A 25,129-nucleotide genomic window follows, 5' to 3' on the forward strand; every position below is an offset into this window, starting at 1 on the left:
ATCAATCAGTCAATCAATCGATCTTTATTTATATATCACTCTTCATACAATGAAGATGTAGCACAAAGTGCTTTACATTTAAATTTAAAAATCAGTCCCCCCCACCCACCCACACACACACACACACACACACACACACACACCTACACACACACACACACACACACACACGCACACACACCTACACACACACACACACACACACACACGCACACGCACACACACACACACACACACCTACACACACACACACACACACGCACGCACACACACACACACACACACACACACACACACACACACACACACACACACACACACACACACACACTACCCATATTACCAGTGCTGATTTGTCCAAATAATAGAACACAGAAAGACTGACTGAGCATGGGAGAACCAGAAAGTAAAAGAGGAGGCACTGCCTCAGGGAGCCATCTGCAGCAGGGGGCAGCCACCGACCCCGGCAACACGGTGTCACTGACACAGAGCCGCATCCTGACCAGTGAGAGAGGACCAAAACCGCCACTGCGGGACCCCCACCCACCAGGGAGGAGCAGACCCCAGGGAAGGAGCAGACCCCAGGGAAGGAAAGTGCCACAGCCAAAAAAAAAACAAAAAAATCTATCTATCTATCTATCTATCTATCTATCTATCTATCTATCTATCTATCTATCTATCTATCTATCTATATATATATATATATATATATATATATATATATATATATATATATATATATATATATACATACTATAGTGAGATTAGTCCTGGGAATTGCAAACTCATTATCACTTTTGTATCTTTTTCCTTCAACCACTGGTTCACAAACACAGGTGATACTCCACACATACTTTTCCTGTCTGTCTCTGTTTCATGGTCCAGACATGGTAACCACAGAAGAACTGCCTCTCACTCCTCTGGTGAAACTCTACTGGCATCATCAGTGTCATCAGTAACTGTAAGACATAAAGGAGATAAAACTATATTGACAGGTTAATACAATAGATGCTGCTTTTTTTTTTTTAAATGAAAAAGAATATGAAATAAGCATGAATGAGGTGATGCCTGTGAGCCAGTAACTTGAGCTGCACTGTTGCATCCACTCTATCTGCCTCTGTCTCAGGTGCTGTAATGAAACACTTCAGTCATGAGTTGTCTGACTGAACTGTTTATGTTTCATTTATCTACGGTAAATTTAATCAGAATCAGAATACTTTAATAATCCCAGGGGGAAATTATTGAAAAGACACATGTACCATATTGTAGACGTTAGAAAACGTACTCAGAGTTTGTAGCTTCATGTTTTCTTTTCTTATACGTTTCATTAGTAGGTCTTATTTATTCTATATTATTTGATTGTGATTTTTTTTTGCTCAGTTTACTCAGTTCTTGTTCTAGTTATTGTTACCATTATAAATATCACCATGGTTGTTATTGTTTATTATTGTTGAAATTTTCTTGTGAGCGTCTTCACCGCCTTCTTTTTCTTTTTTTTCTCCCCCCTTCGTTCTTTCCTTCCCTTCTCCCACTTTCTTCTCCTTCCCCCTGTTCCTTCATGTCAGGTCCGGCATCAAAATGTGACTCAACATAACTCATAATAAAGACAGTAGAATATCAAGGGTGGCCTCATATAGTTTACGAAGTTCCCCTTGGCAAAACTTGCTCTCATGAGATTATGTTATTAATATACCAGCATGGAAAAACGTCTGTTGAAACTATTGACATAGGAATGTTTTTAAACCTCAGTCAAGCTGTAAGTCTGCCAATTTCTTATCAAGGCAAGGGTTGGTATGAGGATGTGGCCCTTTTACTTACCAGAACATGTCCAACAGTCTTTGCCACATCATGAGTGATAACGAGCAATGTGGAAAAACTGGCAGGCCATATTCAAGTAGCAGGAAATCTTTTATTTTTTTTCTTCCCACAGTGTCAAAACAATAGACTAATGCCTTAATTATTCAAAACACAAAGCATTGCATAATAACGTTTCCTTTTTTTATACATTTAAATAAGCCGTTTGCGTGCAGGTAACTTCAATTTGGTGCGACACTTTCTCAAAGGTAATGTTGAAATGTATCACATCACAATTATTTGAGTTGCAGTGAGTTAAAATTATATATGAAGTCAGACTCTGCAGATTATTGACTCAGCAGTAAAGGCGGAAGCCTGGAATTCCATGAGCATCTACCTGTGAAACTTACTTAAGTACTCAGTTATGCTTTTGGCTGGTTTCTTCATATATCACTTATCAGAATCCCTGGACCAACCTGTTCAGCAAGATCGTCTGTGACCTCTCCATGTAAACCACCATGCATCGGTACAACACATATATGATTCATTTGACGCCCAGGTATGCATTATGTCCCAACTTGTAACTTTGAGTATTTGCTCTTTTAACAAGTCAAACAACCCTGAAAACAACCACATTTAGTAACATGGCCTACATAGTATAAGGTAACCATTATGTGGAGTCACAGACGTATTAATCTTGCTTAGCTGTAATGGGAGCTGACAAGTCATGTCATGGCTGATTGTGATATATGGATGAACTGTTTCTGACTTTTAGCTTTTGTTCATTATTTCTTTAAAAAAAAAAATGACAGAACATGTTGTATAATTTAATATGTGGTTTATTGTTCTTATTTTTTGTTGTTTTTAAACTGTACAGTTTTTTTTTTATCTTTTTTTTTTAAATCTATTTTTGTATTTTATTCCTTTATCTAGGTTTTATTTATTCTTCTGCACAGCACTGTTTTATTTTTGTACAGTTCTATGTCTTTTAATCTATTCTTGTATTTTATTCTTTTATTTAGATGGTAGTTATTCTTCTGTACAGCATTGCTTCCTTTCTGTACAGTTCTACATCTTTTAATCTATTCTTTTATTTTATTCTTTTATTTTGGTTTTATTTATTCTTCTGTACAGCACTGTTTTCTTTTTGTACAGTTTTATGTCTTTTAATCTATTCTTGCATTTTATTCTTTTATTTTGGTTTTATTTATTCTACCGTACAGCACTTTGGTCCACTGCAGTTGTTTTAAAGTGCTTTACAGATAAAGTTCGATTGGATTGGATGTGTTAGTGAGCCTGAACAAGTTTAGAGTAAATAATTGCAGCTGTGACAGAAGCATTTGAAGTTTAATGCACACAGTTTAAAGAAGCTGTCATGAAATGTCTACGAAAGGCATTGTCACCTTTAATCACTCACTATAATGTTAACTGAAAAAATCACTGAGAGCAAAATACTGTATATACGGTTCATTATGAATATGTGAGATGTGAGAATGAACCTTTTCAGTGCAGGTCAAAGTAAGACAGGTACCATATGTTTGTTCATCTTCACACACCTATTTGGCTCAGAGTTAGAAGTATGTGCTATTTGGTTTCACAATACAAGCTTTGTTAGGCTTCTACTGACATGGTGTTATATCATGGTGAGCACCAGGAGTGCCAGGGTTAAAATTAAGAGAACCAAAAAGAGATCCAAATGCAAACAATGAAAAACTAGAACAGTAATCAGAAAGTGCAATCTACTCTTCTACTCTTAATACAATATTATGAAACCACTGAGAAATCATAAATTATCACTTATGTTTTCTCCCTTTTCATCGGCACCACTGATCTTAGGTGTATTTGACTGTCACCGTGGTAACACAGGTCATAACAAAGGTTCATTATTTGGTGGTTATATATTTTATCATTATTTGTTACCATCCAAGGTTTTAAGTTACACTGTGGTGATACAAGTTTCATGAAAACAAGAGTAGTTTTTACATAATCATGCTGACAAGCAAATAGAGAGAAACAATTTATTTAATGGATTTTTAATTTCTTCAAAAATGCTTTTGATCCAAAACACCACTAAATGTTAATATCAAAATTATAACTAATGGAATTAGGGTTGATTTATAAATGACTGAAAAGTTATTTTGATAACAGAAAAAAGAATATATCCTTTGCTGGCAACGACCCACTGTTAAAGATGGTTAAATATAGAGTCCCAGAGGGGTCATTTTTGGGTCTAAAACCATTTATGATAGCTTATAAATGAAGTTTGTGATATGTCCAGAATATTGACATTTCTTTTATTCAAAAAATGTCAAAATACAAAAATTCATGGGAAGGAATGCTTCTAGGACCAAAAAAGAGTTTGTTCGAGGTGCTCTTTGGAAAAAGGGATTCATATAGTAGATACCAAACTGGAAGAAAAATTCCAAGGCACTCTCTTTAAACATTAAAATGTCTTTATTACCATGGCATGGTCATATCTAGAGATCTAGATATCTAGAGGTCTAGATATGACCATGCCATGGTAATGAAGGCCCACTGTATAAGACTGTATATTGGACAATATCCCCTCTATCAGCATCTGCATATTTATACAAACTACACCAGGATATGTGTAATACTACAGGTTATAATGTCATGTGTGTTATACTACTGCCTACCTGCTATGGTGCTCTATTCGCCTTCTATCACAGTTCATGGGTGCCATATCTGCATTGCATTATGGGATATTTTTGCTGGCTGTAACATTTACCCCTCAAAAAGTTTAAAATTCACATACTACTGGTTTCACAAGATGATTTCAGACATTAAAAAAGCCTACAAAACACAAATTTAGCCTACAAATTACTATGTTGGTATGGCATTTCAGCCCTGTCTAAGTTACTGTTTTTGTGATAATTGTGAATAGTATAATGAAAAGTTAGGTTAGTAAGTAAATCAACCAGTCCACAGGGATCAGATGATTGAAAACAGGGGAGTTAATTTCAGAGCACAAAAAAAACAAAAAAAAAACAAACAAAAAAACATGTGCTGGGTTCACAGCTGGGAGAACTGATGGAAGGAGGCTGATGCTCTGGGTTTTAACACAGATATTGAAAGGAGGAGATTCAGGCAGGAGAATGAGATGCAGGTTAAGCAGATTACTGAATTAGTGGAAATGGAGCTGAGAGAGAGGCAAAGAGGGGTTAGGGAAGGTAAAGCAGGAGCTGGGGGTGAACCATTGTAACACATTGGGTTTATTAGAGGAGGAGATGGGTAAACATACAAAAGGGGAATGATTTACAGCATATTACCTTTCCTTATAGTAGGAAGAAAGCAAATTGCGTATCTCAGCAGACAAATCTGGAACTGCAACACCATCCCTGGGAGTGGACGGTGTCACTGAGTGAGAAGATGGACGAAGAAGACAAAAAGACAAAATCAGTCCCAGAAACAGCAATGTCAGTTTACTGTGCACAAGATATCAAAGCTGACAACAAAAATGTAAAAAATGTCAAACTATAGAGCATTGATAAAACAGCTATGATGGTGGTGATGATGATGATGATGATGATGGGGAATTTCAGAAAGGTTTTTTTTTCTCCTTATTCATCTTATTTTTGTCTTGTCTTCCTTTTGTAAATTTTTGTCTTACTATGTCATCTAGAGTCTCTTCATAACAGGAATGCTTGTGAGAAGTACACTGTGTTATTCTAACAACACACCCATCTTTTGGATACTAATTTTCTCTCTTTGGTGACTGATGTTTTTGTCAACAGGTGTTGGATATAATACTTCCTTTCACACAGACACTGTCTAGCTTTTTGTGCTTGGTCATTGTTGCTATTTATCTCTTTGAGATCTTGACTGCTATTTACTGAAACAGGTATATCTACTTCTAAGGCAAGCGTGACAGACAACATTTCCATAAGGGGCAAGATTTAATCTCTCATTATTTTGTAAGAATGCCTGACCTTAAACTTTGCTTTTAGAGTCACCAGGCCGGTACAATGTGATATATCTAAGGACTAATAAAGATTTTAGTAGAGTTACATGTAAGCCCTTAAATACAAATGATTTTCAACTGCATGACTTCACATGTTTCTATGCAATTTTGACACAGTTTTCCTATAATTGCACCACCGAAAAATCCTTTGCAATTATCAGACAAATGCGACATACTGAGACTTCAGCTACACTCAGGTTCAACTGCGTTCATTTTCAGTTTTAGACTGCATCTCACTTTTTTCTGTTTTTTTTTTTTTTTTTTGCAAAATGGTGCTGTAAGTGATACAAAGTAGGTGAAAATACAGGAAAAAAATCAGCAAAACTTTTGATTAAATCCCAATGAAGTTTCAGATGACTTACATCTTTGGCCTATAAAGTTGTAATGTGGACACCTGATGCAAGTGTATCTCTGCTTCTGTTACCTATTTCATGGAATAGCGATCCTTGCTTCACTGTGATGGATTTTCTGGGGCGCCGGAGTTCAATCTTCATGAGCTCATTGCAACACTGCTGCCACTGGCCTGCCGCAAAGTAGCACAGATTTTTAAAACACGGGTGTAAAAGAACTTGTCAGCCATAAATCAGCTATTCAGCTCTGTCAGCTTTTGTGTCTGCAACTAATCTAACATGTTGTTTAAAGTAAGTGATAGTATGTTATGTGTTCTGTCAGTCTGAGCTTAGCTGTTAATATTTTACACAGATAGATTGTATACCTGTTGTACCACATGCCTGCATTAGGTATGGACGTTACAGTTATAGAGTCTGAGTGGTGTCTTTGACTTCCAAAGATACGAAACATTCAGACATAAAGTTATGCAGACTGATGCTATTATAAAGAAATTATGTATCATTGCAGAGGTCTAATCAAAATTAGTTTACATTAATTTACTAAATAAACATGTTTAGTGCAATGCAGGCACACAAAAGAATCATTACACTACAATCACAGCCAGTCAAAAAAACAGATTTCATATTTTAATGTGCTGATTTACATTACTTAAACAGCTCAAGTGTAAATGATAAATGTTGGCTCGCTTCCATTCACAGACTTATTTTATGTTAGCTTTTACAATAAAATTTGTTATTCCCAGATTCCCAGATGGCCTACCTATTTTGTTCTGATCACATTTTATCTATCATGATCCTCTACTTATCATAGTTTTATGCTAATTCATAAGGCTAAAATTTAACTTGGAAATAAGCTGATGTCATACGAAACCATTCCATGAACCAACCATGAAACCAAAAAGCTATTCATGGCACGTTGTTGCAGGATGAAACATGCCTCTGTGTTGTGACTAATACAATCTGCATCACTGTATTTGACTGCTGTTAAAATGATACTGAACATTAAGACGTTATGTTTAGAGCCACGTGGTGATATAATTTAAAAAATGAAGATGAGACAAAACAGTTCAACTAAAACTGGGATTAACTGAAAACATAAAACAAAATATATGTAAAATATAGGCAACACCCGTGTGTGATATATTATGGGGTGTTATAGGGGTCACACTTTGCTAAACCCACTTTTATTACTCTTTGGTTCATTTATTTGTGTATTTAGACCCTAACAGTTCAAAAAGTTTGAATTTAAACCCTCCAGGTGCTACAAAGCTATCTTTATATTAATTTTGGCAAAAGCAAGTGAATTTCTACAACCTGTTTTAATCCCTGCTTAATTTGTCATGTCTATAACTAGTTACATCATGACATTTGCACATATAAGGTCAAGACTTCCGACGAACATTTCTCAGAGTACGACATAATTGTTTGTCAGCAGCAGTGGTTGTAGTCCATACTGAAAATATGTCCATACTTCGAGCCGATTACCTAAAATGTTCAGTTGTTGGCTGAGTGGGACATAGCAGCACAGCCAACAACCTGGAGGGGGTGGGGCGTGAAGTGGCTCATGTGCATTTAAAGGGCCAGCGCTCAAAATGACCTTTCTGGTGTCATTACTCAGAAATAGGGTTGAAGATGGACCTGTTGAGTTGAATTAATGAAGAATTCAGACCCATGCATAGCATTTACAATTTATGTAGACCACAGGGAAATGTCTGAAAATGCATAATTCCATTTAAAAAAAGAAAAATATCACTCCTTTAACTGAAATAATTATTCTTCCTGTATGTCACATTTTTCTCTGGGGAGTTGTCTTGGGCACAGATTTCCCACTTTTTCATCAAATGTTTTGGCGGATTTACCTACTGGCGTCGTTGTGCTCCCCCCCCCCCACCACCACCACCACTATATTTGAACTTGTACAATGTAGAAAATAACATAACTGCTCATGCTGGGATTCAAACCTCTGTGTCCCACATCATAGATTGTAGCATTACTTACTGAGCTATCCATCCAAATTTATGCACCCCCAGGCTAAGGGCACACACCATTTATGATGAGAGTCTATATGGAAAAGGGAGTTAATTAAATCTAAACTAGACTAAAGTCTAGTCATGAAGAGACAACTGTCTATTCAAACAGTATTTGGATCTGCATGAAAAACAAACAATCAGAACAATAGAACTGCATGGACTGGATATTAAATACCTTTGAGTTGCTGCTGAACACAGCCAGTGATTGAGTGAATCACTCAAAGTTGTCAAACATAGGTCTATACCGCTACTGTATCCTGTTGTTTCTAATTTTAAATTATATGAAATACAATGGAATTCAATGTCATAACTGAAGCCAACCTTATTCAAAAGAACTCTCACTTTGGTTCCAAAAGTGGTCACATTATTGAGGTTAAATTGTATTCATTTTATTAGTGCATGATAATTACAAAAAAATACAGTTTTATGTAATTTGAAGCATTTATAGTGCTAATTTTAATTCACTTCACCCCCTTAAACCCCCACCAGGGCTCCGACCCTGGACCACACAATTGTCTTGAACCCCCACCTGCCATGTTTTCCGGATCCACCTGCATTTAGAATACTTTTTTTGTGTGTGCGTGCCAGTCAGTGCATTAAATTCTCCAAATGTATCGCCTACAGCTTGAGTATTTCACATGCTAGATCACATGGAAGACAACATTGTAGAGAAGATTGGATCAGACATTCCAGACATAACTACCCCTGTCAATGACTTCAAGCATCTATAAAATATGAATTAGAGAATGTACAGGTGTGGTATACATCAGCATAGGTTCAGCTCAATGAGAGTCCAACAGACAAAGAGAGTGTTTGTGTAGGACGATGTGGAATGTGTTACCAATGCAGTCACATAGCACTCTGTTTAACATAAAGAATAAACAGATACTAAGTTACAAGTTAGGCTTGAAGTTTGTGGAGGACTTAAAGCTGCAGAGGTCAAAATAAGGGTTAAAAAAAGGTAAAATTCAACAACACACACCTTTCTTCTGAAACTTTTACCTCTTGGACCAGACATCATTTCATTCAATATTTAACACCCTACCTGTCTGAATATTCCTATGATTTGCAAAAAATCTGTCGCTGCAAACATTTTCTACAGCCTTAACAAACACACACAAAGAGTGGATGCAGAAGTCCTCTCAGACTAGTTGCATTATAATATGTTGAAAGGTTACTGTGGATTTTTTTCCCCTTCTGATTCTGAGAAACTATCAAGCGCTGCAGCTTTAACTACATTTATGAACAGGCATGCACATTTGCTATTGTAATTATGAATTAAAAATTGGCACATCTCCTTCTGCTGAAAAGCTAAACAATAAATATAAATTCAGAATTAATGTGTCCTGCCACAAAACTGCTCCTAATATTCATACAACAGTCACAGGGGAGTATGCATTCATATTTTATTTTGTTGAACAATTCAACTGAAATTCTTGCCATGACTTTAATCTGCTCAAGCTCATGTATTCCCTTCAAAATCCACATGTGGTTTTTCGTCTGAATATGTTAGAACTGTAATGAAGGATCAAACTGCTGAGCAGTTTATAAAAGGTGAGACACCAGCTCACCTAGTTATAACTTGTTTTGTAAGTAATGACTACCAAGCAGACGTCTCCTACTGTGTTAAAGTGAGATGAAACTTTTATTAATCTACAACACATCACTTATTTTGTCAGTAATTTGTCAAATTTTTGCACACTAAATCACCCATTTTAGGATACATCTATTGGATAATGAGATGAAGCACATAAAACATGATATGATCTTACTGAGACACCAGATGCATTTTTTCTCAGTGACAAGCTATTCTCAAACTGGCATGTCAGTTTCACTGACACTGAAGAATGGAGTCTTACAGGAATCAGGAGGTGTATTTCGTGCCTGCTAATTTACAAAGACAAAACCCAATAAACTTCACCTCTTACCATTAAATGGGAAAAAAGGCGCCTGATTTACGTCAAAATAAGGGTTTCAAATGCAGTTTCTTTTCTCTAGTTACATCTTACATTCTTGCTCTGTCTGGGTTTTACCATTGCAAAATACAGCATGTATTGTATATATTAGGAAACACAATGACATGCCTCACATATAAAAGGTTATCGCATTTGCAGTCACGTTATCAGTTGGGTACCTGCACGTGTTCATTTTAGTTCTGACAAAAACACATAGGCATTTACTATAACTATTTACTTGAGTAGTCCATAAAATTGGAAACAAATATTTTTACCTCTTCTCAAAAAATGATTGTAGTAATGTGATTTATTCTTGATACGTGTATAAATAGGAATAAAAAAAGGAATGTGTCTAGAAACAAAATTATTACAACTTTATGTGCAACAGCATATTTATTCTAACCAAACACTGTTTATATGGAGCATCCTTATCATCACTGTATGGGAATAATTTGTCATAATAATTCGTTAATTTATCTTAATTCTTTGTTTCTTTATGTTTGAGTTAGTGGGTGTGATTGGTAGGGGGTTACTTCCTGGCAAGGCAGAAGGTGTGGCTGAGGGATGAAGTCATTTGACAAAGATCCTCTATTTACAAAGATGTTGCAGCGTAAGCTTCACCAGTGACATGAAACAGTTCATTTCCTATGTCCTATGTGGAAGGAAGAAATGTTGTGTAGATGAAAGACATTAAAGATTAATAAGGTCTAAATAGAATAATAATAAACCAATATCATATCTTCCAATAACTCTATTTTATCATAACTGTCTCTACTTTTACTTTGCATTTCTTGCTTTATTTTTACTATTTATTGTGAGATCTTGTAAGAATTTCTACTGAGATAAAGACAGGCATCAAACAAAACTCATTTTGTCCTAACTTGTATTTATTAAAAATGTCCTTTTACTATTACAAGAAATGTGGCTTGTGGAAAATGGCGGAAACATTTGCCCGGGTTACATTTGGAGTGAAATTATCTATTGAAATCTGCAAATCATGTAAACCTGTCCCATTGGAATAACTGGAATAGAATTTACTGCTGGTCTCTTAAAGGGGCGGGGCAGTGGAGAAACCCATGTGACACTGAAACAGGAAGTCACTCTCTGATGAGCAATTTTTCACCTCCTAAACTCTTTGATTTTGAAAGTCAGTCAATGAATCAATCAATAAAAATAAGCTTTAAATGTTGATATTTGTGCTCTCCAGCTTAGCTATAGTGTCAAAACTTTGTCTGTGCATCATAAATCATCTGAGTCTTCATCAAAATCTCATGGTTATCTGAATTTTTCATATGGAAATTTGGTCTGTTTATGCTCCTCATCTTAATATACAAAACACCTAACACAGCATAGCATCATAGGAACAGTGATCTCCTCAGGATCCAACTCCATATCTTCATTAGCATCTTGGTCACAGGCGCTGACGGGAGAATTAACTTATATATACACCTATTTCTTAATGGGTAGGGAAACCTCCACTGTGTAGAGAACAGGCAAACTCATTACATAAAGGCCTTAAATTGATTTGATTGTTTTTTGTTTTGTTTTTGTTACTCATTTTACTGTAGCACAGTCATATTTTTTGGCAGGGCTCTTTAACAGTCAGGAGATAAAACAGAGAGGAAGTTGTGTTTAAATAAAAAAAAAAAAAAAATGTTCCTATTGATTCTCAAGCCCACTAATGAGTCACATCAAATGAAAATTTGGCTAAAACATGTTTAGAAGATTGAGCAGCCTGAGAGGAAAAATGCACTGTTTACTATTAGAGAGGTGTTGCTTGTGTTGTGACCGCACCCTGTCGCACCACATTATTTAATTAATAGAGACGCATCACACATTATCAAAGCAAGATACTTCCTCGGCTCATGGCCAAAAAGTTACGCGTGATTTCGGTAAAGGCTGTGTTTGATTTCCCCCCAAAAGAGTGAGAACAAAACCTCATTTGTGGACAACATTACCAGAGTTCAGTCTTTTTTGAGAAATGTTACATGTTTTTGACAGAGTTTGAATATCATTGGTGGTAGTTGGTCTTAGAAACATGATTATGGAAGTTCTCTCAGGGTAAAAATGAACGTTTTGCTATCAGGGTCTTACTCATGTTATAGACGTGCTGCCAGAGAGCTTCAGCCCAGAGCTGTGTGTTGTCTGTTGTGTGTGTGGTCAGTGTGTAGGTTACTTCTTCTCCTTGACTTTGTGTACTGATGTTTATACTCTGGAGATGGGCAGGGGCTCTCTCTGACACACAGATGCGGGTATCCTGACAAAAGAAACACAAAAACATTCTGTTTACGTCTTAGATTCTACAAACTCAAGACCTTACAGACTTAGTGCCAAGGTACCAATAGTACCTTCTTAGAATGCATACCAAAGACATTGCAATTAGCCATAGGTAAGTTCACGTACCAAGCTAATAGCCTATTTTACTATATTATATTATAAACAAAGCACTGTAAATCTATGTTTGCGCTGTTGTTTTCTATGTACAGGAGAACCAATCTAACACCTGCAGAATCTTCTCACTCAGCTATGTTCATGCTATGTGCGCAGAATGTGGTTTTTGCACTGTCTTGTTGAAGTATGCGTGGGCCTCCCTAGAAAAGTTATTATCACTAGTCACTCTTCCATTGATCCTCAAATTGCACAAATATAACTTGCACATAAAAATTTACCAAATGGAAAAATGACAGTTTTCTCCAAAAGACTCTGTAAGAGCCATATTCATAAAGTTCAGTCACAAATTATTCTTGTCACATGGGGTGTATTTACTGTGTCGGGTCATTGGGTGTCGCTGTCCTGTCACCAAGAGCACAGGTATTTAGGCAGGTCACTTCACCTGGTCGTTGTGTGTTTTGACCCCGGAAGGGCTTATGGTTTTTGACCACTATGGCGGCTAGAAGACAATGGAATAAGTTACTGTTTCTTAAATGAAAAGTTGGGATTATGTATTCGTTGTGGACAAGAAAATAAATTGTTTGTTTTTTAATATGCATCACAACTGAGACGAGCCTGAAGACTCTTCATTAAAACCACGGACATATGGTGAGATCTTATTAGCGCGTCAGCCAGGTCATTCCTGGGAGTCAAGCACCACAGTAGCGGTGTGTCAGAGCACACTACTACAGTCTCATTTTTTGATTAAGTTTTTAAGTTTATGCGCTGGCAAGAAGTAGTTGTTCGGGTGTATTGCAAATGGTAGATCATGCAAAACTGCAATGGAAAGACCTTTTTTTTTTTTTTGCAACTAGAGTCAGGTGAATTAAAAAAAATGGATGTTGACGTACGCTACAACAAGCGAAGATGAAGAAGAAATGTTTCGTGGTATGTGTGGACACACCAGAAAACCCAATCATTTTTTAATTTAGTACGAGATAGAGGGGTAATATATAATAATAATGAATATATCTGTAAACCAACACCATATTTACGTTCGTCACCATGATTATGGAATGACTTCTTGTGTCATCTCGCGATAATAAGTACACAAATCATCATATTTGTGACTTAATGGAAAAACCGACATTACACACTTCTGTTTTTTCAACATTTAGTAAATATCTGTAAAGTTTTGCGCAGATGTCCAATGGAAAAGCGACTACTGAAGGCAGCAGAGTTACTCTAAAATCTCAATGTAGTTTTCAACAGTAAGGTACATTAGCAAAGTGCAAATAACCTTAACCTTTGCCAAGGACATTGACACACAACCAGACCATGACAGACCCTGACCCCTGGACTAGTTACTGGTAACAGTCTGGCTGGACCTTTTCAGCTTTGGTTCAGAGCACACAGCACCCACATCTTCCAAAAATACTGGAATACTAATCAGCCTGAGCACAAGCCACATCTCCACAGAGTGATGGTCTGCTCCATTTCATTCCTCTGAGGCCGGAGAATTCGACGAATGCTTTTGGGCAATGGGCTCAGTGAAGTTTGAACTGACATTTGAAGATCTAACTGCGTACTGCAGAGCTTGACAAAGGTTCTCCACAGTAATCCTGACACCAATGTGGCTCTGTCCGATATGAATAATACAGTGTTGTCTGCTGGATCAAAGGTCATAGTGTTCAGTTTAGGTTTGAATCGTTGTCCTTCACTGAAATAGTCTGCTCTACAATGCAGTAATATTCAAATCCCTTCCTATCTTTCTTTGGGGAGCATTATTTTTGCTCCTAAAGCACTAGATTATCCCAGAGGTTTATTTTTTTTTGTAGGAAATCAATATGAGTCATCTTCTTCAAATCACATTGTTATTGCATTAATCTATTCCAATATTAGCCTTAAAATTCACCTTTGTTCTTGAATGTGTCGCAGCCTAAGTGTGATGAAGGAATGCACAATATATTTCCCTATTGGATGAAAATGAGTAGACAAAACATGAAATACAATGAAATACAAGCCCATTGTGATGTCACTACTTTCCATTTTGAGTTGCATAATCCATATCCCCCTCTCAACATGTCCTGACCTGGGGTTGCATTGACTCTATTTAGTACCTCACTATATTGGGTTTACCCTTCTAGGAACTGATATTAGTTCACTAGTGCACTCTGGTGGCCTCAGCATGTTATTGTCATCAACACAGACTGTAAATGTAGTTGAGTTTACTAAGCACCAACCTTTTTGATGGGGATTACAAGTACCGGATCCTCCTCAATCTCCTGGTCTTCTTCACTCCGATAACAGAGGAGACTTTTCCCCTTGAGGATGCCATATACATTTTTCCAACAACTGAGGTCCTCTCCGAGCTGAACCAAAGCAGAGAGTGAAGTAATAGTGTAAACGATGATGTGATTGACAAATGCCTCAAGGTAGTAGGAGTATAAAAAACCTAGTTACCTTAATCTGGAGTTGGCCACTTATACCAGCCTGTAACATGCACAGGGGCTGAGCCACTAAACGACAGCACATGTTTCCATACAAAGGCAACCAGAAAGGACTCTCCTCTGAAAAAGAGAAGGAATCATTTGCACTTGTGCAGTCATGGAAAAGATTATTAGACCACCCTTGTTTTCTTCAATTTTGTGTTCATTTTAATGCAAATACCAATTATGCTAAATCTGAGACCTGAGCTAGGTTGTGCATCATCACAATCTTTTCTCTGTCAATATAAAGAGCATCATTGAAGAGGAAAGAAGCAGTAAAAATTAAAAATGCAGACGATTGAACATGATGCAACAATAGAGAATAGAGGATACCACATTAGTGACAGTTTGTAACATATAAAATATCATTCAATAATTATGATACATACAGCCATGGAAAAATTTATTAGACCATCCTTGTTTTCTTCAATTTTTTGTTCATTTTAATGCCTGGTACAACTAAAGGTACATTTGCTTGGACAAATATAATGATGATAACAACAAAAATGGCTCACAAGAGTTTAATTTAAGAGCTGATATCTATCCATTTTCCATGTTTTCTTGATAATAACCAAAATTACTAAAATTCTTACATCAATAGCTATGGCATTGGACTGACAAAAACAGCGCTTTTAGGCAATCCATGTTTTCTTCTCTGTCTGTTTTAGTCACATGATACACACAGGAGTTAGTACTTGATTACATAACCGTTGTTTCTGATGACTTTTGATGGTCTAATAATTTTTTCCATGACTGTAAAGAAAGAAGGGGGAATGAAAGGAAGAACTGTCACTCACCTGCTGCTAATAGTGACAAGTCGTGTGTCTTAAAACGTTCCTGGACATGACTGAGTGTCAATGTAGTGTGAGCCAAAAGGTTAAATTTAGGCCCCCTTTAATAATAAAACAAAAACAAAAACAAAAAAAAACAAGAGACAAAATTACCTCATGATTTCTGTGATACTCTGATATGTGCTATAAGAGAAGATTATATAAACATCATGTCATCCTCACAGTGCGGACAGGTCCGGGCATAATGATGGAGATGCACTTCCAGGTCCTGCATCTCCTCCACTGGACATGGATCCACACACAGCAGCTGACTCAAACACAGCACGGATCTTTTTCCCTGTGAAGCTCCCCATTGCTGAACCTCCAGAGTGGCTCCCTCTCCTGGGTCCTGCAGCCCCTGGGAAGAAATCCTCGGCTGCACAACTACTGTACAGCTCAACACGAAGCTGAAACTCTGGACCTACATCGTTGCTGCTTACAAACACACACATATGGGTAAAAATGAGCACAAACTGAAAATGCATGAAAGTGGCAAAAAATAGACCCTATAAGCCTCTGGAAACCTAAATACACAAACGCCTTCTATGTAATGTAAACTTGTCTGTATGCATAACACCAGACATAAAAAAAGCATTAAAAATTAGTTTTGATAAGAATAAAAAATGTTGTAATTTATGTTTTTGTAAAAGTGATATTTTTGGGGAATTTGGTATGGTTACACTGGAGATTAATCATACAATTAATTAGTTATTTCTTTTACTATTTTATATGTTATGTATTTTATTTTGTTATTATTTATTATTTTCTTAATAATTATTACATGGGTAATTATTCAAACCACTTATAAAAAAGATCCCAGTCCATATTTGCACTGAGCTAACTGCCAAGCTAACCAAGCTACGAGCTAACTGTTAGCTACTATTGGCTAGCTAACTATATATCTTGCTATGTATTCACCAGTGGCAGGCTGTGTATTTCACACCTCGGCCCTCAGTGATGTTCTACCTGACTTAATCCACCTTTTAATATCAATACTATACCATTAGCACTATTCAAAAAATGTAATATAACAGGGCGTTGCATCACAGATAAGTATTTCCTTTCCTATCCTTTCATTACAGCCATAGTGGGACCATGTACACCATCTCAAGAGTCACCGATAAAAGGACAAAAACATACAAATATTAATAAAATGTTTAAATGTTAATGTTGAATAAACGATAAAATATGATATAAATAATAATATAATATAAAAATGTTCAATAATGTTAAAATAAAATGAAATTATATTCACCAAAATTGTTACCAAATCAGTTTCTTATCTTCTCTTTTTTCAGCCATTATGAGATAGGAAAACAGCTGTTAAAATTAAACCAACATATTTTAGCTCATGCAAGTCACTAAAGATGACCATCTAATCCAAATGGAACCTGATCTGATTAAAATAACAGGCTCATTGTCATTTATTTGAAGCTCCAGATCCTGCCACTGTTGAGTCAGAGCCTCAAGGTACATTTCTTTTACCCGGCAACACATGATCGGTGAAATATGATTGGACAAAGGCTCTAACCTGCACATACACTACCAAAGGCAGAGTGACTGAAAGAAAAGCGATGAAATAAAGACAATCTTGTGGATAATACATCTTCACAGAACAAAAATAAAAATACCGGGTGTAAATGTAGGCCAGTGATTCTAATTTGTTAGCTCTCAGAGAAGGCCTTGCCAGCACACAACAGGAATCCACTTAAGTAGATATTTATTGCAGTGTGACTTATTAGCATATTTTTAACTCCGCCAAGGAGGTTATGTTTTTGCCAGGGTTTGTTTGTCTGTCTGTTTGTTTGTTTGTCTGTCCGTTAGTGTGCAACATAACTCAAAAAGTTATGGACAGATTTGGATGAAATTTTCAGGGTTTGTTGGAAATGGGATAAGGAAGAAATGATTAAGTTTTGGTGGTGATCGGGGGTGGGGGGGCCCACAGGAGGGCCCACTGATCAGCCTTGGCGGAGGTCTGCGCTCTCCGAGTGCTTCTAGTTAGATTATATTTTAGGTTTACCTCACATTTAACATTTTGCTAACACGATAAGCTCCATGGCACAGAATATTTTTCATTACATTTTTTTGCTTACCAACAACTTTTACCTGCATTTTTATTATTTTATTTGACAGATTTTCCAGAGGCTTTAATCTGTAGCTGTCAGTGAAGGTGACTTACAATACTATGGTGTCTTCAAAACATATGTCTGTCAGAGTCCTATCCACCATCTGCAGATCAGTGTCATAGATCTCTGAACCACACTGAAGCAGGCAGAAGACTGCACAGCGATGCAGCTCTGCAGGTCAAGACAACAGAAAAACCTTGCTATATCATTTTCTATTATTTTTTTCTTTTTAATTATTTGAACATAGATGATTCAGGTGAGCAAAAATGTAGACAATGGCAATAACCCCATCCTCTTCATTACATGATCACTATACTGATAATTGTAACTCACCTCCTTTGTTTTTGAAGTACTCTGAGTCTTTCCACATAAGTGGGATTCGCAGATCTACAAAGTGAAAACTGGACAGTTATAATCCATGAAACCTCAGATGCTGTTGTAAATGTGTGAAAAGAGTTGTTAACACTAACCCGAAAAGGCTAATTTTCCTGTGCATGTCACTATTTTCTCAGCTGGCCTGGAATTAAAAACACAGGTCAGTATACAGTATCAGTATATGTGTTGTACATCAACAGTACACAGTCATATCAACTTCTAATCAGGCAACTATTTGGTTAAAAATGACTCATCTTTTCTTGACAGACTGAACCTCACAAATCATGTTCAATCTGCAAAATGATCTATTTTGACCCATATGTGGTCCTGAATCAGATACAGATCTGGTCTTTTGCAATGTGACCTCAGAGTGAACAGTCACATGAGAATTTAAATGGACACTTTAACCCTTAAAGACCCAAAACAAGTTATACTTCTGGCGTATATGTAAATGCACTGTTAACCCATAAAGACCCAAACACCTACCGATGACACAAACCACCTACTGATCTAAACTGTTTAATACTTGTTGATCCATTAATCCTATCAATACATGTAAATAATTGGTGTAAAATGCAGTTTGTCATCTTTTCATGGTCATCAGATATGACCCATTTGGACATACAGAGGCTCCATAGTGAACGTGGAAACACCATCATCTTCTACAGCATTGATTCACCAGTAAAACCCATGGAGTTGGATCAATGACAGTGGATGGAGACACATGTTTTTATGTTAAGTCAAGGATATTTTTGCTGAAAATGTAACTTTTCCCTCATTTTCTTATTTCCTCATTTCCCAATTTTTTTTTCTTTCCTGGGTCTCAGGAGGATAATATGACTAATATCACTGACGGGGACCATTTCACTGCACAATGAATGTTGATAGTATCTTAATATTTTAGCTTGTATGGAAGGGTTTGATTGCATATCTTGTACTTGTCGTGGAGTATTTTCACTATGTTATATGCTAAAAATTATATCTAAAAAATTTGAAAATGTATTCAATCTGTTGATTATATAGATGATTAAGTTTCAAGTATTAGATTTTCATTATTTTGTGAATATTATTGATATTTGTGAGTTTGAACATTTGTGAGTTGCTTAAAAGGCCCTGTCCACGTGTTACCACAAAAATACCACTTTTTATTTTTCAAGTTACTGTCATGTAAACTGTTTACTGTAATAGCTGTAACAGCAACTTATCTGATGTAAGTAGATGTTTCGAGAAAGGGGCAGGTATTATAAGTTTTCTTCAACCTGCTCCTTTCCAATCATTGCCTCTGCCAGGAGGTATTGTGATCACTTTGCTTTGTGTGTTTGTTTGTTTGTTTGTTTGTTTGTTTGTTTGTTAGCAAGATAACTCAAAAAGTTATGGACGGATTTAGATGAAAATTTCAGGAAATGTTGATACTGGCACAAGGAACAAATGAATAAATTTTGGTGGTGATCGGGGGAGGGGACTGATCTGCCTTGGTGGAGGTCTGCCCTCTCCAAGTGCTTTTCTAGTTTAGATTGGAATGAATAAATAAAATTAAATGAAAATAATTCAGATATTTGAGTGAAACTTTCAGAAACTAATGATCTTTTGATGCATTTTAGGTGATGCATACAGTGGTAAAGAGTCGTCCACGTGTTACCACAGCCTGTCCATGTGTTACCACATTCTCATGTCAATAAAACAGAAACTTTTCAATATTTTACTCAAAAATTTATTTTCAGCATAGTTGAACATAATATCAAAAAGGTTTTGTATGACTTGATATCAATTTCTGTCGAGAACAGCATGTTTTGAATGTTTGTATAAAGCTTAAAAAATTGATGTCTGTTTCAAATCCACATTACCGAGCAGAAATTTGACATTTCTCACCTAAAAATGTTATCTCCCCAAATTTTGTTAAACATAATGTCATAAATACCTACTCAAATATGTATAATACATGCATATAAGTTACTCTCCTTACATGACAGAGACTGCTGAACAGGAAATGTGTCCATGTGTTACTGCTTGATCGGACCCTCCTGTGATCCAGAAAGTCTGTCTGAACCCTGGTGGTTATTTGGAGGCATGGACACGTCTTCCCACACAAGTATAGTGTTTCTACCCATATGTGTTCAGTGGATGTATCTGACTGATTATGTTAATTATTCCCAGACAAATGAAAACAAATGACCATCTAAATCAGTGGTTCCCAACCTTTTTTGGCTCGTGACCCCATTTTAACATCACAAATTTCTGGCGACCCCAGACATTCAAATTAGAGACATTTTTCTCTTGGAGATGTCTTAGGGGGGCCAGGCGGGTGAAGAAATATTTCCATTTTCTGTTTGATCCGGTTTCAACTGTCAGGTTCAAGTGTAGTAACACATGTGGTTACGTGATCGGGTCAATCAGGATATGCCCTCTCAGATGTTATATTCTGCATTTTATTTGAACTTGATTTTTATTAGGAAAAATGTGTGGTTTTTTAATTATAATGAAATATATATTGAATCATTAAAAAATATTTTTATTAGTAATTTATTTGCATTTTTTTTTATCAGTTACTAGAAATTTCAGGCGACCCCATATGAATTCCAGGTGACCCCATGTGGGGTCCTGACCCCAAGGTTGAAAAACACTGATGTGAGTAAAATAAATAAGCACATGCCCTGACCTGTTTCCTACTCTTTGCAGGATCTGTGCCTTCCTCATCTTCTGGAGTTGGCTGAGCAGGGCCAAAATACGGGCATTGCAGGTTAGCAGGTTCTTGGAGGCCTCCAGAGCCTGTTCTCTCTGGGAACAAGCTGCTAGTAGTTTACTGGCCCCGTCCCGCATTCGCACTTCCCTTTCAATCTGCTGTAGCACCTCTTCATCCTTTCAGAGGTTAGTGAAAAAGAAAATCTATGAATATATTACAACATGTTGTCTCCTGGAGGGTGGTACTACTGAGCATGATTTGCCTTCCAGGAATCAAAGCGTCAGACATGAAATAAACAACATTTTTACTTGATGCATCATAATGTGACCAAGTGTGATGACTAATTCTGTTTTCCGGTCCAGGGTCAAATACAGTTCTAAACCAGGCTTGCAGGATGTCATGTGGCAGTCACTATTAACTTCAGACACCCTGTTGATCCTCATGGCAGTGTTCAAGTACAGCCACCCAGACCTGTTATGTAAGAGCCCAGGAACCATTGGGTGACATTAGTACCATGAGTTAAATTGATGAATCACACTAAACCTTGGATACAGCTCATTTGTCTGAAGATTTAAAAGATGTGTACCTTGGCAATAGGCCATTAACTAATTGTTTTACAAATAATGAAGTGGATTATTGATGCTGAATGTTATTAAATTCCAACCACTACACATAAGAAGGTCGTCAATGAGCTTTTTTGAGTTAGGACTACAGTATTTTTTAGTCCAGCAGTCTGTCTAATGTCTAATGTCTGGAAGTGGTGAGTAATGCCTTGTCTTTTCACACAATGAGTAAACTGTAAAAATATGATATATGACATAAATACGAAACTTTTGTCTAAATAATATTTGTAGAATATATTATTTGTGATTTTTTTTTTAGAAATGTCATACACAGAAACATGCACTTGAATGCACCACAGTCTCCTAAATAAAGCTTTATCTGTTGGTTCAATTTAAAATCTTTACTTGATCATAACTGCTTTTGTAGAAAAGTTCAACCTGCGTCGTAAACATATTATCTGCTGCTTCTTACCAGGGTCTTTGAAGTTCTCCATGCTTTAGGGATCAGAAGGCTCTTGCATAATTGAGTCATATTTTCTGTATCTAAGCCCTGTTGGTATGTTGTGATTTTGTTCCCACTAGGTCCCACATAATTACATAACTACATGATTCAGCCAAAGCTTTTGTTCTATATTGCAGTGATACAGCTAAGGATACAGCTAGTGCATCTAAAAATGTATTTGATGTTCCTGGTTAATTATTAATTCATCTTACATGGAGTCTTAAAATACTTAAACCTTTTGATCACCAGAAATCTCCACTGACTAAACAACACATCTTGACATGTCATCAAGAAAATCATAAGATTAATCCCACAGTGTATGTGATCATCTGTAATCAGTTCTGTAGGTAAAAATAAAGGCTTTTATTTCACTTACTTGGTTGTGATGATTCATGGTGATATTTTCAGTGCTCTTCGTCTGGTTTGGTGTCAGCCTGCCAGCAGTAGCGGGTGAACTGACTGATTTTACAGCTGTCTAAAGGAGGTTAGAGTCGACCTGCAGGCAGAACAGTTACTCAACACAGATCAAATTGGTCCTAATCCGCACAACAGGCAACAGCTCCTCCATCACATGGACCAGTGAATACCTAATTCATTCCAATGCTGCACTAATACTTTACTGTTGAGATCAAACTATGATTACAAACATGTTTGCTTCAGAATAACTTATCAGGCTTATTCGGCTTTGTACAACTTGTCTGGTAGCCAAGATCTTTTGGTTAGTGACAGAATTAGAGAGTTGACTGTGGTGATTTCTGAGAAAGTAAGGTTGCCTGTCTCTGGTTAAGAATGTATTCCAGTCTCAACTCCTGCTAAATACTGTTGAATCTCAAAGTAAAAGAGTAATTTGATAGCACAGGTCTTTCACTTAGCAGGTAAAAATTCAGACATTATATTTTGTAACACCTGAATGTGATGTGTGTCAGTAGTAGTAATTTGTGGCACATGTGGGAAGAACAAAATATGTGGTTATTAATCGAAAGTAGATATTCGTGGGAGAGAAAAAAAAATCTATCCAAATCTGGCAGCTGACAGTAGAAAAAATAGGAACAAGGGTCCTGTAGTCCAAGAGCATATTTAAAGACATTAATTGACATTTGTTTGACCTTTCAAGGTCACTAAAGGTCAAAGGTCATAGCAGTAGTGATGGTGAGATGAAGCCTCATGAGGCATCAAACCACTTGAGCCAACTGGTTCCAGAAAGGGTTCATTTCTCGAGGCTTCATGTGCACACAAAACCACCTATTGGCCATGTGTATAATCACAGGCAGCTGTATCTGAACCACAGAAAGTGTGATGCATTGAATTTTTATCTCCGCCAAGGAGGTTATGTTTTTGCCAGGGTTTGTTTGTTTGTCTGTTTGTTTGTTTGTCTGTCCGTTAGTGTGCAACATAACTCAAAAAGTTATGGACAGATTTGGATGAAATTTTCAGGGTTTGTTGGAAATGGGATAAGGAAGAAATTTTTAAATTTTGGTGGTGATCAGGGGTGGGGGGGCCCACGGGGGGGGGGGGGGGGCACTGATCAGCCTTGGCGGAGGTCTGCGCTCTCCGAGTGCTTCTAGTTGGGTCTGTTATGGCTCTTGGAAATGACTATGAATAACAAAAAATGTATGACCAAATAATTTCTCTACATAAATTGTCACATATGAGTATAATAAAATATTTTTGAATGTATTGTGTGTGTGTAAATTTCTCCCAAATGGTAGTATCATATGTGGGAGGTTGTATAATGTTTTTTTTTTTTTTTTTGCCACTTTAGGAAAATGTCATGACTTAGACAGGTAGAAGACAGTGAAAGTACTTGTGGAACAAGGAAGAGGGCACTGAACATGCTTGCGTCATGCCTCTCTCCACCTTTATTGTCATCATTCACTTATCCATATAGTTACGATAGTGTTTATTATACTGTTTTATACATGTTCTAGTTCGGTTATCTGTGCATGTGTCTCCACCTACCTCCACCCTCTCCCCCAGTCTCTCTCTATCTCTATCACTCTCTCTTTTCTCCTCCTTTACTTTCTCGCTCTAACCCCAACTGGCCAAGGCAGACGGCCATCCTTCAGGAGTCTGGGTCTGATCGAGGTTTCTGCTGTTAAAGGGAAGTTTTTCCTCGCCACTGTCACCAGTCGTAAGTGTTTGCTCCTGGAGGATTCTGTTGAGTTTCTGTAAATTGGCTTAAAATTTGATTTGATTTGATTTATCTCCCCTTTATGTGAAGCACTTTGTAAAATGTTGTTTTAAAAAGTGCTATATAAATAAAGCTTTACTTACTTACTTGTGTAACTTGGACAATGATGTACAGGACAGGGGAGATTTTATTCATTTTTATTCAGAAATAACAGTTTCTCAACAGTTTTTGGTTTGAAGTGATCTCTTTTTCTTTAGTGTTCTTTTTTTTTTTTTTGACACAACCTCTCCAGCCTTTGAGATCACCCTTTCACATGGTACAGAAGATGCACAAATACATAAGAACAAGATTATATAAATTGGGGTACAGTAATTTATTGTCTCTCCCAGTACTCCAGATAAGCAAACCTTATGTGTCTGAAATAATGTTAGATTTAGTTGACCTTATTAGGAGTTATCAAACCCAAATGGTCCCACACAGGGGAAATCCTCCTCTTCTTCACTGGCTCCATCCTCTTACTCATCCTTCTCTTCTCCCTCTCCTAAATCTTCAAATGATCTCTCTCTCTAAACTCTTTAAACTATCTCCAAACTATATAAACGCTATCCAAACTCTGCTGAAACTCTGCACTGACCGGAACTCTCAGTCCAAAACCCACATTTGGAACAGAGCCTGTGGGTTTGTATTGCTCTCAAACCTGAATCACATAGAACCACCTCTGAACCACTTCTTTGAAGTGAATAAAATTCCTATTAAGTTATCGAATTTCCACAAACAAGCATTGAATTTTAGCAAAATGATATTTACCCATAACTTCTCCCCACACAACACTATTTTATGGAACAACAGATTCATTACTATAAATAGTCAATTTTTAAAGCTGATTGGTTTCATAATGGTTTATCATTTGTTTTTGATTTATTGAACACAGATAGGCATTTGTTATCATATG

General features: G+C 36.7%; 1 protein-coding gene across 1 annotated transcript; it reads right to left on the minus strand.

Moving 5' to 3' along the window:
• Positions 1–757: 757 nt before the first annotated feature.
• Positions 758–22,557, minus strand: LOC115429639 (rhotekin-like). The gene is made up of 13 exons (XM_030149264.1): positions 22,423–22,557; positions 20,958–21,157; positions 18,397–18,443; positions 18,260–18,313; positions 17,980–18,097; positions 15,984–16,232; positions 15,768–15,862; positions 14,945–15,051; positions 14,725–14,853; positions 12,206–12,368; positions 6,201–6,299; positions 5,085–5,172; positions 758–959 (listed from the first exon to the last, which is right to left on the minus strand). Exons 1-13 carry the CDS (start codon positions 22,438–22,440, stop codon positions 953–955), a joined length of 1,374 nt encoding a protein of 457 aa, XP_030005124.1. The 5' UTR covers positions 22,441–22,557; the 3' UTR covers positions 758–952.
• Between the last annotated feature and the right edge of the window lie 2,572 nt (positions 22,558–25,129).

The sequence above is a fragment of the Sphaeramia orbicularis genome, chromosome 12, assembly GCF_902148855.1.
Source record: "Sphaeramia orbicularis chromosome 12, fSphaOr1.1, whole genome shotgun sequence".
NCBI classification, from domain to species: domain Eukaryota; kingdom Metazoa; phylum Chordata; class Actinopteri; order Kurtiformes; family Apogonidae; genus Sphaeramia; species Sphaeramia orbicularis.

Excerpts from the sequence above, each read along its gene's own strand:
- LOC115429639 (XM_030149264.1), bottom strand. Across the intron at positions 18,314-18,396 it reads AGGAAAATTAGCCTTTTCGG|ATCTGCGAATCCCACTTATG; the intron begins GTTAGTGTTAAC and ends TTCACTTTGTAG. Across the intron at positions 14,854-14,944 it reads GTGGCCAACTCCAGATTAAG|CTCGGAGAGGACCTCAGTTG; the intron begins GTAACTAGGTTT and ends GCTTTGGTTCAG.